Source organism: Thalassophryne amazonica, chromosome 17, assembly GCF_902500255.1.
Source record: "Thalassophryne amazonica chromosome 17, fThaAma1.1, whole genome shotgun sequence".
Classification (NCBI taxonomy): domain Eukaryota; kingdom Metazoa; phylum Chordata; class Actinopteri; order Batrachoidiformes; family Batrachoididae; genus Thalassophryne; species Thalassophryne amazonica.
The window spans coordinates 53,160,525-53,176,426 of NC_047119.1; the positions used below are offsets into that span (position 1 = coordinate 53,160,525).

The 15,902-nt window shown below is 43.3% G+C and overlaps 1 protein-coding gene across 1 annotated transcript in view; it reads right to left on the reverse strand.

Annotated features, from left to right (window-relative positions):
- Window positions 1-15,660, reverse strand: part of LOC117529622 (MAM domain-containing protein 2-like) — a 37,345-nt gene extending 21,685 nt beyond the window's left edge. Inside the window, 3 exon segments of the mRNA XM_034192457.1 lie at window positions 2,369-2,655; window positions 15,262-15,393; window positions 15,480-15,660. Coding sequence (XP_034048348.1) covers window positions 2,369-2,655; window positions 15,262-15,393; window positions 15,480-15,510 — 450 coding nt within the window. The 5' untranslated portion in view covers window positions 15,511-15,660.
- Between the last annotated feature and the right edge of the window lie 242 nt (window positions 15,661-15,902).

Sequence of the window (15,902 nt, forward strand, 5' to 3'; positions counted from 1 at the left end):
TCATTATGGGGTGTAGTGAGTAGATTTTGAGAGGAAAAAAATGAACTTACTCCATTTTGGAATAAGGCTGTAGCATAACAAAATGTGGAAAAAGTGAAGCGCTGTGAATACTTTCCGGACGCACGGTACATGCTTGTAGAAATAAATGCATTAGAGTACATATACACTCTCACTCATCTCCAACCGCTTACTCCACTTAAGGGTCACAGGGGACTGGAGCCTATCCCAGCAGTCATAGGGCGTGAGGCAGGGTACACCCTGGACAGGATGCCAGTCTGTCGCAGGGCCACATACAGACAAACACGTAGACTCCTGCACGCACACCTACGAACAATTTAAAGTTTCCGATCCACCTAACCTGCATGTCTTTGGATGAGGGAGGAACCCACACAAACACGGGGAGAACATGCAAACTTCACACAGAATGGCCACCAGGGTTGGGTAGGATTACTTTGAAATGTAATCCAAAAGTAATCAGATTACAAGTAATCCAAATATATGTACATACATACATGTAATCCACAAGTATTCTTTCAAAGTAATCCTACCCAACCTTGACAGCCACAGGTGGGAATCAATCCCATGACCTTCACCACCACTTCAAATTACTTTTTGAGACCAAAAGGATTAGCATTGTTGTCAGTTTATATAACTTCCTATATATATCTAATTTCTGAATAGTCAGTTATGCACAGCAGAGGTTATTGCACTCATGAGCAATTTTGTATTAAAAAAAAGAAAAAAGAAGCTTCTGATTACGTTGACCTTTGATTGCTGGAGACAAAAATCAATAAACTCATCCATCTTAAAACCATCAAGCATCTGGCAAATGTGCTGAAAGGAAGGAAGGGCAGACAGGCAAAAGTGACAACAGACCATCTGTGGTGTTCGTATGATGAAAAAATCTTTGTACTTCATTTGTGTCTCTGTCTTTGCCAGAATTTTTTCCCTCCCTCCCATATTCTGCAGAATCACAGTGATTGTGAGCTGGATTCCATTACTGTCTCCTCCCACACAACTCTTTATGTATCAAAGAAATTCTGCTAAGTCAAAATTTTGGCAGGACCAAAAATCCTTCAGAATAAATAAGAAGAATGAACATCATCATTTGTTTCAGATCTTTCAAAATTCTGATGTTTGTCCAAGAGCATTTCATTTAATGGTTTAATTTCTTTTTTGAGTTAGCTGGTCCAGAAGGTTCTTGTTTGAAACATGTAAAGTCCTCAGGGAGTGTCCCTTTAAATTATGCAGTTTTTTTTTTGTCTTCCATTCTAAAGAATATAAAGTCATACAGAGTGCTGTGCAAAAATCTTAAGCACTTTTAGGTTTTTGTAGATGTGATTTTTCGGATGTTCCTTGTGCTTGTGTTATGACAACAAAATTTATTGCATAAGTCGGATTATAATTTCAGCAATGCTTGTCTGTTTGTTTTTGTTTGTTCCCTGACTCCTCCCAGGTCCATTTGCTCATTTTATAAAGGTCAAGGTCATTTGGGTCAAAGCATAAAATTCTGATTTCCGCTCAACCAAATGTAGGTGATTTCCAGAATTGCTTAGGCAAGGACAAATTTTCCAAAAATCAGTCATTGGGGCTAAGGTCATGAGGGCCAAAGTAAAAAAAAATTGTTTTTCACTCCACCTGGCACCCAACTTAGCAAACATACAGTATGTAGGTGGGTTCCGGACTTCCCCAGGCAACATCAAATTTGCAAACAATTATTGGGGTTAAAGTCATATGTGACATTTCCTCCCTGGTCCTTTGGCCAATTCCTACTAATCTTGGAAAGTGGATGGTCAGTCCCAGAATTGATCTGAAAGGGTTAATTTTTGCAAATGTCAAGGTTATTGGATTCAAGGGGTTTGAATTTCAACTTGATTTGGACTAATCTTGGCACAGATAAGGAGGTAGATTCAGGAACTACCCTGGTAAGGTCGGCCAAATGTCATCCATTTGAGTAAAGGTCAAGGTCATTGAGATCAATGGGCATATTTCCTCGAGACAACGACTCGGGGTGGTTACCAAAAAATTCTGTCCAAGTCGAGGCAGCCACATTCTTACTGATGCTGTATTTGCCCTCCCTATCTGTCGCAGCCCTTCTGGTCTTCACGCCCACAGGTACTCTTAACTAGTAAAGCTTTTCAACATTTTCAGGAAGGGACCACATTTAAAATCTTTATTTTAAGACTGTGGTTCACTTCCCGTATGGTCACACGAAACAACACTGAACATGATATTTTTCATTCACAATCTGCTGCGTTGTTAGCTTCATTATGGTGAAGCTCTCAAAAGCTTAAAACGAATTTCTATTATCTAGTTTTCCCTGGATACAGCATCAGGGTTACTAAATTTGAGCAAAAGCGTGTCTTACCCTGTATGGCTCAGATGTGTTTTGTAGGTCCATGCTTGAGACAATCCAGCTGTCAGAGGGCCTCCGGCTGCTCCACAGTTTCCTGTCAAAGCTCGTTCCCTCGGTGCGTTGCAGGACATCCAGGTTCCCTGATCCTGTGATCTGATAGACCAGCCTCAGGCAGCTCCAGTCACCCTGCTCCAGAGTTGGGCTCAGCAGGACCCCGGTGCTTTCTCTCAGCTCTCCAGAGTCGCCGCTGGCTTCATCCTGTTCATCCTCTAAGACTGCTCCCAGTGCCACAAAACGGCCTGGAAAAAAAATGGTGAGGGAATTCAGAAAACGGAAACAAAAAAACCTTGAAAGTCCTTGTTTCATTTTGGAGCTGGTGTGCACGAATGTTAAGTCTGCATAACTTGTATTTCTATCTGGTTGAACCTTCTTCACTGGGAGTAGATGAAAACTAATTAACCATGATGATGAACTATGGTGATGGTTGTGTGTGAAAATCCCAGCAGATTGGGAAACACTTGAAGCAGCACGTCTGGCACCAAAAATCACACTACATTCAAAGTTACGGAAATTACCTTTCTTTCTCAGTGTGACGCATCCCTGAGTTGACTGAGTTTCTGCCATGTAAGTGGATGATTATTGCCACGTCAGTGCTGCCTTGTAGCACGAAGGTCCTCCATTCAAACCTGACCTGTGTGGAATTTACATGTACTTCTTGGTGGATAAGTACTTTTGTTTTACTTCAGCGGTTTGCACATGTGACCCTTTGGTCCTGCAACTTGCCACTGGAAAATCACATATTAATAATTAATATGTAGTGATGGTTCGAGCATCTGGTGAGGTTGCCCAGTGGTTGTCTCCCTAGGATGGGGTGGGGGGTCTTCCAGGCTTGTCCAACTGAGATGAGGCCCCAGGGGAAGACCCAGGACACACTGGAGGGATTATATTTCCCAGCTGTCTTGGGAGGTCCTCAGGATGCCTCAGGAAGTGTGAGAGGACTTGGCAGAGGATAGGGAAGAGTGGGTTGAGCTGCTTGGTCTACTGGCACCTGAATAAGCAGTAGAAAGTGACTGAATGAATAAATGCTGATAATAAAACCATACAAATGCACAAAAGTCCCAAAAGTAAAGATCTGAGAATCCAGAAGAAAGGTGCGACTTATACTCTGGAAAATACAGTAATCAGGATTCTGACATTATCCCGCTATCTGGTCTGGACGCACTTACATGGGGAGTTTTAAAATAATTTATCAATGCTTGCCATGAAGTTAATTTCTTTCCCTGTTGTTCATATATATGACCACAGGGTGAGTCATAACTGGCACACAACTATGTACAGACCCTCCGCCGTTTGCCAGTGGACTGCCAGTGCTGATCTCGATCCAAATCCAGACCAAGTTTCATCTGTGGACCATCAGCTGTGCAACTCACATGCTTTAAATGATGATAGAGTGTTTGCATTAGCTGTAATATGATATCAATCAGGTTGTTGTCCTTTGATCCTTAGCTGCTGCGGGTCTCCGAACCCTGACGCATGTAGTGACCACACAGAACACAACTTAAACACAATCCGCCCAACATTTAAGTTTCCCGTTGTGAAAAGCCTTCACAACCTGCACTGTAATAAAAATCTTGTCAAATTTACGGTGAAAAACTGGCAGCTGTGGTTGCCATTTTTTCACTGTAAAAAATACAGTGATATTGTATATGGCTTCACGGTAAGGTATATTAACACTTGTAAAAACAACAGTTTGAAAATGTTCCAATAAAGATGAGTTACTGTTAAAATAACGGTGAAATTGTATATAGGCTCATGGTATAGCTGTACAATTCACAATGTAACCCTGTTGCTTTTTAAGTGAAATACTATCCATTCCACAGCATTTATTGTCCTATTTTATGGTCAATGTCTGTTAAAACAACAGCACAGTTATTTATGCCTTGACGGTATGACTTTTCAATTCACAGTATAAACCCTTTGCTTTTAAGGTGAATTTCTATCCATTCCACATAATTTATTACCCTATTTTATGGTTTATTCCTGCTAAAAACAACAGCACAAAAATGTATCAGAAGTTACAGATAATCGATAAATTCCAGTGTTTTTTCTGGTACATTTGCAATTACTAAGAAGCTGAAATTGACTTTTAACACGATCACTTTTGAAAGCATCAAAAGTGACAAAAGACCCAAAGAATGAGCCAATATTTCCATGTTTGACCATACTGCCCCCTGTAGGAAGCTGCACAGACAAGTCCTGAGAGCACCCACAAAATCAGCTCTCTACTAATCATAATGCTCCAGTCAGGTGGAGGTCTTGAAAAATAAAGTCATACTAACTTATGGTTTTGTGAAAATACTGATAGAATAACTCCAGACCGCAAAGCATTCTGGGTAAAAGTGCCTCTGCTAAACACTGATTGGTTTTTAAAAATTAGCACATTACTTTAAAACGAAAACATATATCTGATATTTTCACTTTATAAAACTTCAGACATGACAGTAATTTTAAATAACTTGTCCAAAATGAGTAGGTTAACATTTGAACCATAAGTTAAAAATGTATGCCTCTGGATGACTTGAGTGATATTCCGTGAATAATACAGTAATGTGCTATTTTTAATATGACTGTCCAATGCTGTCACCATTTCAGCTTTTCACCATATACGAGGGCTGTCCGTAAAGTATAGGTCCTTTTTATTTTTTTCAAAAACTATATGGATTTCATTCATATGTTTTTACGTCAGACATGCTTGCACCCTCTTGCACCCTCTCCCTTTTCCATGTCTGTCGGTGACGTCATTCGCCTGTGAGCACTCCTTGTGGGAGGAGTCGTCCAGCCCCTCGTCGGAATTCCTTTGTCTGAGAAGTTGCTGAGAGACTGGCACTTTGTTTGATCAAAATTTTTTCTAAACCTGTGAGACACATCGAAGTGGACATGGTTCGAAAAATTAAGCTGGTTTTCAGTGAAAATTTTAACAGCTGATGAGAGATTTTGAGGTGATTCTGTCGCTTTAAGGACTTTTCACGGTGCGAGACGTCGTGCAGCGCTCTCAGGCAGCGTCATCAGCCTGTTTCAAGCTTAAAACCTCCACATTTCAGGCTCTATTGATCCAGGACGTCGTGAGAGAACAGAGAAGTTTCAGAAGAAGTCAGTTTCAGCATTTTATCCGGATATTCCACTGTTAAAGGAGATTTTTTTAATGAAAGACGTGCGGACGGGTCCGCGCGTCGGGACGCAGCCGACGCGGCGTGGCGGCACAGGAAAAACACCTCCGTGTTGATAACCATTTGTTAAAATCCAGTTGGCTTTTGATGGCTTTCAGTGGAGTGAGTATATGAGAAATTGTTTATCAGCTGGAGATGTTCCAACTTGTCCTTAAGGCTTCCAACAGAGGTGTTTTTCCTGTGGCAGAGCGTCGCGGCGGCTGCGAGCCGACAGAATCACCTCAAAATCTCTCATCAGCTGTTAAAATTTTCACTGAAGACCAGTTTAATTTTTCAAACCGTGTCCACTTCGATGTGTCTCACAGGTTTAGAAAAAATTTTGATCAAACAAAGCACCAGTCTCTCAGCAACTTCTCAGACAAAGGAATTCCGATGAGGGGCTGGACGACTCCTCCCACAAGGAGTGCTCACAGGCAAATGACGTCACCGACAGGCGTGGAAAAACTCACGCATGCGCACGAGGGTTCAAGCATGTCTGACGTAAAAACATATGAATGAAATCCATATAGTTTTTGAAAAAATAAAAAGGACCTATACTTTACGGACAGACCTCGTATTTTACATTTTAAAACAATTAAAAATAACATTTTTGACAGTTTTTAAATTTATGGTAATTCAATGTTTATTCTACAACAATAAGCTTCTTCTTGCTTATTTATTTATTCCTGTTGCCATTTCACAGTTTTTCACTGTAATTTTCACGGACATTTTTTACAGTGTGACCTACTTTGACTTTGATCCCATTAAAAGTACTTTGCTAATGTGTCTGACGTGACATAAGTTCAGCTCTGCAGCATCAGGCACAGAGAAGGAAAAAAAAAATGAGGGAGAAGAATAAATGGGCACCATTAATCCGCCCGCTACTGCACTGACCTTTTTAACAAGCCAGAAGCAACAGTAACCAGCATGGAAACAGGAAAAGAGAAAGCAGCTGACGTATTCTGAAGGCAAGACGGACCGTGGGACAGGCTGGGAGACCACAGAAGTTTTCAAACGAGTACAAGGATTATGATGGAAAGATTCCACCCGCCTGCCCTCCATATGATGTGGCTCCTGGTGCTGTTACTGTGTGCTGTTACGATGCCGTCAGGCTTCAAAGTTACTTCTGCTGTATGTACATAACATACAGAGCACTGAAACTGTTTCTCTCAGACCTACGGTGCAATAAAATGCAAAAAAAAAAAAAAAAAAAAGGTGCAGCATATAAAACGTACAAGAAAAACTACGAGCATGAAGATGTTTTTCCAAATATATTTGCATCGTTTACACAAATATTGCAATCTTTAATGTGTCTGTTGTGTATGAAGGGCAGCAGTTGCAGTTGAGGGTGTGTTTGTGTGGGTGGGGGGTTTCTCACTTTACAAATGAGCTTGATGTATGTTTTATATATGCAAGGTGACTTTACACAGACTGTCCAGAAGTTTGTAATGCCAGGATTTAAACAAGTAATTCATCATATAATTCAACCAATAGTAAGTCCCTTTGGCTGGTGGTTCGTCTCCAGGAGCCATCACCTTATCATGGTGCAGAGGTTTGTTTGCCGCTATGAACCTGAGAGCTGTGTTGTCTGGAGCCTTTGTGTTCCTGGTAGAGTCTCCCATGGCAAACTGGTCTCAGGCAAGGAGCCAGACTAAGAATGGGAAAAGTGACCCGGCCTGGAGGAAGCCCCGGGGCCCCGTCTGGAGCCAGGCCTGGATGGAGGGCCCGTCAGCGAACGCCTGGTGGCTGGGCCTGCCACGGAGCCTGGTCGGGTACAGCCCGAAAAGGCAACATGGACCTTCCATCTCCACCCTGTGGGCTCACCACCCGCAGGGGGAACCGCTGGTGTCGGGTGCGCTGTCCCGTGGGTGGCAGTGAAAGTCGAAGGCCTCGATGGACCAGACCCGTGTGACAGAGGCTAGCTCTGGGGGTGTGGAGTGTTATCTTGCTGTGGCAGAAAGAGCCGGAGCTTGTGTGGGAGGTAGAGCATTACCAGTTAGATCTGGTGGGCCTCGCCTCCACGCACAGCCTCGGCTCTGGAACCACTCTCCTTGATAGGTGTTGGACCTTATTCTTCTCTGGAGTTGCCCAGGGTGTGAGGTGCCGGGCGGCCAAGGGGATACTCAGGAGTCCACGGCTGAGCACTGCTACGTTGGAGTTTATCTTGGTAGATGATGCACCAAACAACATTTTGGATTATTTGGCCCTCTTGGAGTCCCTGAATGGGCTCCAGTGTGGGAATCCATTGTTCTGCTGAGGGACTTCAACACACATGTGGGCCATGACAAAGACACCTGGAGAGGTGTAACTGGGAGGAACAGCCTCCCTGATCTAAACCCGAGTGGTTGATTGTTTTTGGACTTCTGTGCTAGTCATGGACTGTCCATAATGAACACCATGTTTGAACTAAAGGATGCTCATAAGAGTACATGCTACCAGAGCACCTTAGGCTGAAGGTCGATGATCAATATTGTATCATCTGATCTGAGGCCGCATGTTCTGGACATTCAGGTGAAGAGAGGGGCAGAGCTGTCAACTGATCACCATCTGGTGGTGAGTTGGATCAGAGGTTGTGGAAGGACTTAGGACAGACCTGGTAAGCCCAAATGGATAGAGCGGGTGAACTAAGAACATCTGGAGGACCCCACTGTCCAACAGATCTTCAACTCACACCTCAGACGGAGCTTTTATAGCATCCCTGTGGAGGTTGGGGGCACTGAACCAGAAAGTGGCAATGTTCAAAGCTTCCATTGCTGAAGCTGCAGCGGGGAGCTGCACCCAGAAGGTCTTAGGTGCCTCAAGGGGTGGCAACCCTCGAACACCATGGTGGACACAGGTGGTCAGGGAAGCCATCCAAATGAAGAAGGAGTCCTTCTGGGATATGTTATCTCGGAGGACTCCGGAGGCAGTTGCAAGGTACCAACAGGCCGAAGGGCGGCAGCCTCTGTTGTTGGAGAGGCAAAGCAGTGGGTGTGGGAGGAGATCGGAGTAACCATGAAGAAGGACTTTCAGTTGGCACCAAGGTGCTTCTGGTGGGCCGTGAGGCACCTCAGGATGGGAAAACTATAAATCATCCAAGCTGTCTACAGTAAGGATGGGACTCTGTTGACCTCACCTGAGGATGTAATCCAGAGGTGGAAGGAACACTTTGAGGGACGTCTGCATCAGACCGAAGCACCCTCTATAGTATGGGCAGAGCTGGAAGCTGATGTAGGATTATCATCGATTTCCCTGGTGGAAGTCACTGAGGAAGTCAAACAACTCTGCAGTGGCAAGGTGGATGAGAAATGTCCAGAAATGCTGAAGGCTCTGGGTGTGGAAGGACTGTCTTGGATGAGACATCTCTTCAACATTGCATTGAGGTCTGGGACAGTGCCTAAGGAGTATCAAACTGGGGTGGTGGTCCCCATATTTAAAAAAGGGGACCAGAGAGTGTGTGCCAATTACAGGGGCATCACACTACTCAGCCTCCCTGGTAAAGTCTACTCCTGGGTGCTGGAAAAGAGGGTTCAGCTGATAGTCGAATTTCTGATTGAAGAGGAACAATGCAGGTTCCGTCCTGGTCGTGGAACAACCGACCAACTCTTCACTCTGACAAGGATCCTGGAGGGTGCCTGGGAGTACGCCCATCCACTCTACATGTGTTTTGTGGATTTGGAGAAGGTGTATGGTTGGGTACCCCGGGAGACACTGTGGGAGGTGCTGTGGGTGTATGGAGTGAGGGGGTCCCTTCTCAGGGCCATCTAATCTTTGTACTCACAAAGCAAGAGCTGTGTTCGGGTGCTCAGCAGTAAATTGGACTCATTTCTGGTGGGGGTTGGCCTCCGCCAGGACTGCGCCCTCTCACCAATCCTGTTTGTGATATTCCTGGACAGGCTATTGAGATGTAGTCGGGGGAGGAGGGTTTCCAGTTTGATGGGCTCAGGGTCTCATCACTGCTTTTTGCAGATGATGTGGTCCTGTTGGCTTCATCGGTCTGTGACCTTCAACACTCACTGGATCATTTTGCAGCTGAGTGTGAAGCGGCTGAGATGAGGATCAGCACCTCTAAATCTGAGGCCATGGTTCTCAGCAGGAAACCAATGGCTTGCCTACTCCCTGTAAGGAATGAGGTCTTGCCTCAAGTGAAGGAGTTCAAGTACCTCAGGGTCTTATTCACGAGTGAGGGGACAATGGAGCATGAGATTGGCCGGAGAATCAGTGCAGCAGGGGCGGTGTTGCATTCGCTCTACCGTACTGTTGTGACAAAAAGGGAGCTGAGTCAAAAGGCAAAGTTCTCGATCTACTGGTCAATCTTCGTTCTTACTCTCACCTATGGTCATGAGGGTTGGGTCATGACTGAAAGAACTAGATTGTGGGTACAAGCGACTGAAATGGGTTTCCTCAGGAGGGTGGCTGGTGTCTCCCTTAGAGATAAGGTGAGAAGCTTGGTCATCTGTGAGGTGTTCGGAGTAGAGCCACTGCTCCTTCATGTTGAAAGGAGCCAGTTGAGGTGGTTTGGGCATCTGGTAAGGATCATCACCCCATGGAAGACCCAGGACTAGGTGGAGAGATTATATCGCCACGCTGGTCTGGGAATGCCTCGGTATCCCGCAGTCAGAACTGGTCAATGTGGCCCAGGAAAGGAACGTCTGGGGTCCCCTGCTGGAGTTGTTGCCCTTGCCACCCAAAAGCAGTTTAAGATGAGCGATGAGTGACAATCCAACCAATAGTAAGTCCCTTCGGCTGCTCCCTCGTTTTCACTTGGAGACGCCACACCAGTTCCAAAGGAGATCTGCATGCTGATATGGCACAAGGTCCTGATGGACCTTCACATTACATGGAGAAATATGGCAGGGGCGGGGTTTGAACCGGGAACCTTCCACACTGAAACCAAAAGCACGACATGTGGATATATGGAGATATAGCTGGATATATTGTTTTATATGTGTGTATATAGAGAGAGATATACATATAGATATATTGGTTGAATTATTTGGGGGTTGTGTACTGTACCACAACCTTTTCTATTGTCACATTTTGGCACTGATCGGGGCTTTGATCCTACTTTTTCCATCTTTCTTTTTCCACCATTAGTATTTATTTTCATAATGTGTTTATTCTACGTTTTATTTTTCTTTGCCACCTTGTTTCTTTGTCTCTTTGTATACTTCAGCTATGGTTCAGTTCCGTTTCTAGTTTTGATCTGTCAGTTTGTGTGTTCATTATTGATGATTTGTTCTCCATTTGTTTATTTTGCTCATCTCATTTGTGTTATCAGTTATGCTGTTATGTAGGGTTTTGTTTTTTGTTATCATGTAGTCACTGTTTTTCTTATAGTTTGTTTATCTACTTTGTTTTCTTAGTCAGTTCCTGTTTAGTTTAGCTTTAGTAGTTATTTTCCATGTATTCGGTCTGAATTTCATTCTGTCCTCGGTCTCTGTTTATAGTTCCCTGTTTCCCTCACACCTCTCTGATTATGTTCTCATGCCACTGCACCTGCCTCGTGTCTCTGTCTCTCACTTTGATTCAGTCTGCTTTGTGTTTTCCTTCACTCACACTCTCTGCACGTGCTCACGCATGTTTGCCTATTACATCACTCCACTTGATGCGCTCCCTTCCTCACTATCTTGCACTGTGCTTGGAGAGCTGTTGCACCAAGTGGACTGACATGAATCATGGCTCCAACACGAGAGATGTCAATTGAAACAAAGGAGAGGATTATCAAACTCTTAAAAGAGGGTAAATCATCACGCAATGTTGCAAAAGATGTTGATTGTTCACAGTCAGCTGTGTCTAAACTCTGGACCAAATACAAACAACATGGGAAGGTTGTTAAAGGCAAACATACTGGTAGACCAAGGAAGACATCAAAGCGTCAAGACAGAAAACTTAAAGCAATATGTCTCAAAAATCGAAAATGCACAACAAAACAAATGAGGAACGAATGGGAGGAAACTGGAGTCAACGTCTGTGACCGAACTGTAAGAAACCGCCTAAAGGAAATGGAATTTACATACAGAAAAGCTAAACGAAAGCCATCATTAACACCTAAACAGAAAAAAAAACAAGGTTACAATGGGCTAAGGAAAAGCAATCGTGGACTGTGGATGAAAAGTCATATTCAGTGATGAATCTCGAATCTGCATTGGGTAAGGTGATGATGCTGGAACTTTTGTTTGGTGCCATTCCAATGAAATTTATAAAGATGACTGCCTGAAGAGAACATGTAAATTTCCACAGTCATTGATGATATGGGGCTGCATGTCAGGTAAAGGCACTGGGGAGATGGCTGTCATTACATCATCAATAAATGCACAAGTTTACGTTGATATTTTGGACACTTTTCTTATCCCATCAATTGAAAGGATGTTTGGGGATGATGAAATCATTTTTCAAGATGATAATGCATCTTGCCATAGAGCAAAAACTGTGAAAACATTCCTTGCAAAAAGACACATAGGGTCAATGGCATGGCCTGCAAATAGTCCAGATCTTAATCCAATTGAAAATCTTTGGTGGAAGTTGAAGAAAATGGTCCATGACAAGGCTCCAACCTGCAAAGCTGATCTGGCAACAGCAATCAGAGAAAGTTGGAGCCAGATTGATGAAGAGTACTGTTTGTCACTCATTAAGTCCATGCCTCAGAGACTGCAAGCTGTTATAAAAGCCAGAGGTGGTGCAACAAAATACTAGTGATGTGTTGGAGCGTTCTTTTGTTTTTCATGATTCCATGATTCTGCTTGGTCTAAAAAAGTAACCATTATTGACTGACACAATTTTTTTTCCCTGATTTCTTATAGTGTTTCTTGAAGCCAGAAAGTTGCCATTTGAAATGACTTTAGTTTTGTGTCATGTCTGTGATGTGCTTTTTTTCTACAAAATTAAACAACTGAATGAACATCCTCCGAGGCCGGTGATTCCATAATTTTTGCCAGGGGTTGTAGCTCTCGTTTTCAGTCCTGATTTTTTGCCTTGCTGTGTACCGTATTTTTTGCTCTGTTTTTGTTCTGTGTTCACTCGTGCCTCTGACTCCTGCTCAACCATGAATGTGTTTTTGCCTGATCCTGATTGACCACGTGTACCGTACCTGAGCCTGGAATAAAGACCATGTTTTCTCTTACATCTAAGCCTAGTCTGGGAGTCTGCATTGCGGGTCCAGCCACTACGGTTGCTGGGCAGCCGTCCGCCCTGACATCTTTTGGAGCAGTGTTGTGCTCTGAGAAACTGTGTTAATTAGGTGCAGTTGACAGAGATTAATGATGGCAAGACTCAGTTTTATGTGGACAAATGCACTCCTTAGCAGATGACTGCCAATCATTTTGGACAAATTTCCAGAAACTAAAGCTCATGAATTTTGTAAATTTTGTCCACTTTTTGGAAAAAATATTGCATCATTCCAATATGGAAATTTTACATTTGAATTAACAGGAATTAATGGGAATTCATAGGAATTAACTGGAAATTTGAGGTAATTTATACAAGCATCATATGCAAACAGTAAGTAATGTGCTGTGTGCATGTGATTGATGAATGCACAGTGCAGAGTATAAATGTAACTGAATTTGCATTAAAGATTATGCTGAATTTTATTTTTCAACCATGTTTAAATTCCTTGTTGCACACTAACCTACAATTTAGCAAATTTTCAATGTATTCTCATTACAGTAATTCCTGTTAACAATCATGCAAAGTTTACAACATTGAAAATTCACCAAATTTTGGAACCTTATGTGCGACACCTGGCTGTCTTCACGATGTTTAATATGACAGAATAATTCACTCAGAGATGTGCAAAAGGATACAGGAGTGTGTGTCATAGTCAAAAATACTTCATGGGAAAAATACAAATACAAAAAGACAAATTAGTGAACAACTTCTAAAACTGTAAATGCTGGTTTTAGATTCTGAAATTTTTTTTTCCACAATGTAAAAAAGGAATGAGGATTCTTCCAGCAGCATGGGTTGCTACACATCAGTCGATCACATTTTCCTGACAGACATCATGGTTTGCTACCCTTTAGGCAAAGTTACGTATATCTAAGAACCGGAGCAATATGGGAACTTTGCAAGAGGTGCCATTTTGTTGAATCCAGATACTTCTTTCTTTCGGAAAGCAGGGCTGTATTTATACTCACAAGGGGCAGGAATACAAATAATACAAATTTTTACATGCACCCAGAGAAGAGACTCAGGTGCCGTGCTAATTTTGAAGACACATGTCTGAAGTTTAATAATGCCTACAACCTCAACGAGACTGGACACAACAAGATCAGACAGGAGTCTGTATGGACTATGATGTTTGCAAATGACATTGTGATCTGTAGTGAGAGTAGAGAGCAGGTTGAGACGAGCCTAGAGAGGTAGAGATACACTCTGGAGAGAAAGGGAATGAAAGCCAGGAAGCTATCCAAGGTAATGGAGAGTGTGGTAGAGAGGTGAAGAAGAGAGTGCAGGCAGGGTGGAGTGGGTGGAGAAAGGTGGCAGGAGTGATTTATAACCAAAGAATATCTGCAAGAGTGAAGAGGAAAGTCTACAAGACAGTGGTGAGACCAGCTATGTTGTACGGCTTAGAGACGGTGGCACTAACAAAAATACAGGAGGCAGAGCTGAAGATATTATGATTCTCTTTGGGAGTGATGAGGATGGACAGGATGGGGACAGCTCAGGTGGGACGGTTTGAAACAAAGTCAGAGAGGTGAGATCGAAATGGTTTGGACATGTGCAGAGGAGGGAGACAGGGTATACAGGAAGAAGGATGCTGAGGATGGAGCCACCAGGCAGGAGGAGAAGAGGGAGGCCAAAGAGGAGGTTTATAGATGTGGTGAGGGAGGACATGCAGGTGGTTGGTGTGACAGAAGTAGATGGAAACGAGTGATCTGCTGTGGCACCCCCAAAAGAAGATGATGATTTTAAAACAGTTCTTCAATTACAAATTTTACTAAGAATGAACTACACCTAATCAAAAAAAATTAATCCACCTGTTGCATTGGTTCACTATGTTGTGTTCCTGCACTAGAGGGCTAAATGTAAGATGGTGTTCTTGGCGGATTATGTTAAAAATTAGCTTCAGTTAGTGGCACTCAGGATGTCTTTGGTCTTGAATAAGAGCAGCACTTGGACACACGGTGGATTATTCGACATGAGTCTGGAAACCAGCTGTGAGAAATTTCAACTGCTGCTGAGCCTCGTGATTTGCTGAAAGATGGTTCTGGGAGTGTGACAGCATTAGAGATTATTTTCTAGATCAACACAACCTCCAGTTTGTAAAGTGGAGCCCAGTTCATGTCACAATTTATGAGACGGGTTGCTGCTGTTAGAGCAGCAAGAGGCATTTCTCTAAATCTATTTGGGAAGAGCGTCATAATTCAAATTTAAATAATCCAGTTTATCTGTTGAATTTGATTGCTTTACATAAATGCAGATACTGTTTTGGGTGCATGCAGCATTCATTCATACTAGCCCAAATGAGACAAATGCCTAAACGTGTTCTTTCACTAGCTCCAGATGTTCTGAGATGTTGCAAACAGTGCACACCAGATGGTTTCTTTTCATCACAGCACTTCAGTGGTACGAACCCAATCTGTTCTAATATTACGAGTGCAACATCTCAGATAATCTTGTCGCCGCTTTGCAGTGCAGTGAAAAATAAATGCAGGTACCCAAAGAGAAAATATTTGCAGGACAGAAGTTGCACCATCTATTAAAGTCTTCCAGTACCGTCTCTATGCAGGCTCCAGCTCATGAAGTCACCATCTGACGTGTATCCGCAGGTGTCATACTCAAAGTTGCAGGAGCCTGGCAGCAGCTGGTTGTCAGCTCGCACGGTGACTTTGAGCGCGCAGAGAGAGGCTGAGACAAGAAATGGCAAGTATGAATCATGGCCACTGCTGTAACAGAATTAAGTTGTTATCCTGCAGCACAGAACTTTTACTCACCAGCAAAAGTAAAAAAGTTGAACAGAAGCATTGCAGCTTTTTGGGGAAAGAAGTCAACCCTCAGGAGAAGAGCAAAAGCAGGGGTTTGGAGCTGTTTCCTGAAAAATAACCAGAAAAAGTTGGAGATTTGTCTCGCGAATGCTGTCTGAGTGTCTCTCCAGCTCCCAGACTGGCAGCACACTGCAGACTGTGTGATGACAACACAGAGTCTGGACATCAGAGAGAGAGAGAGAGAGAGAGAGAGAGAGAGAGAGAGAGAGAGAGAGAGAGAGAGAGAGAGAGAGAGAGAGGAAACAGAAAAGGAAGAAAGGTAGGAGAGGCAAGCACAAGAGAAAATGAAGTATGGACGACCCACAAGCAGCCCTCAAACATAACATGCCACTGTAGGTTTCTTCCAGTCGGGTGGACAAAGTTTGGTCATCC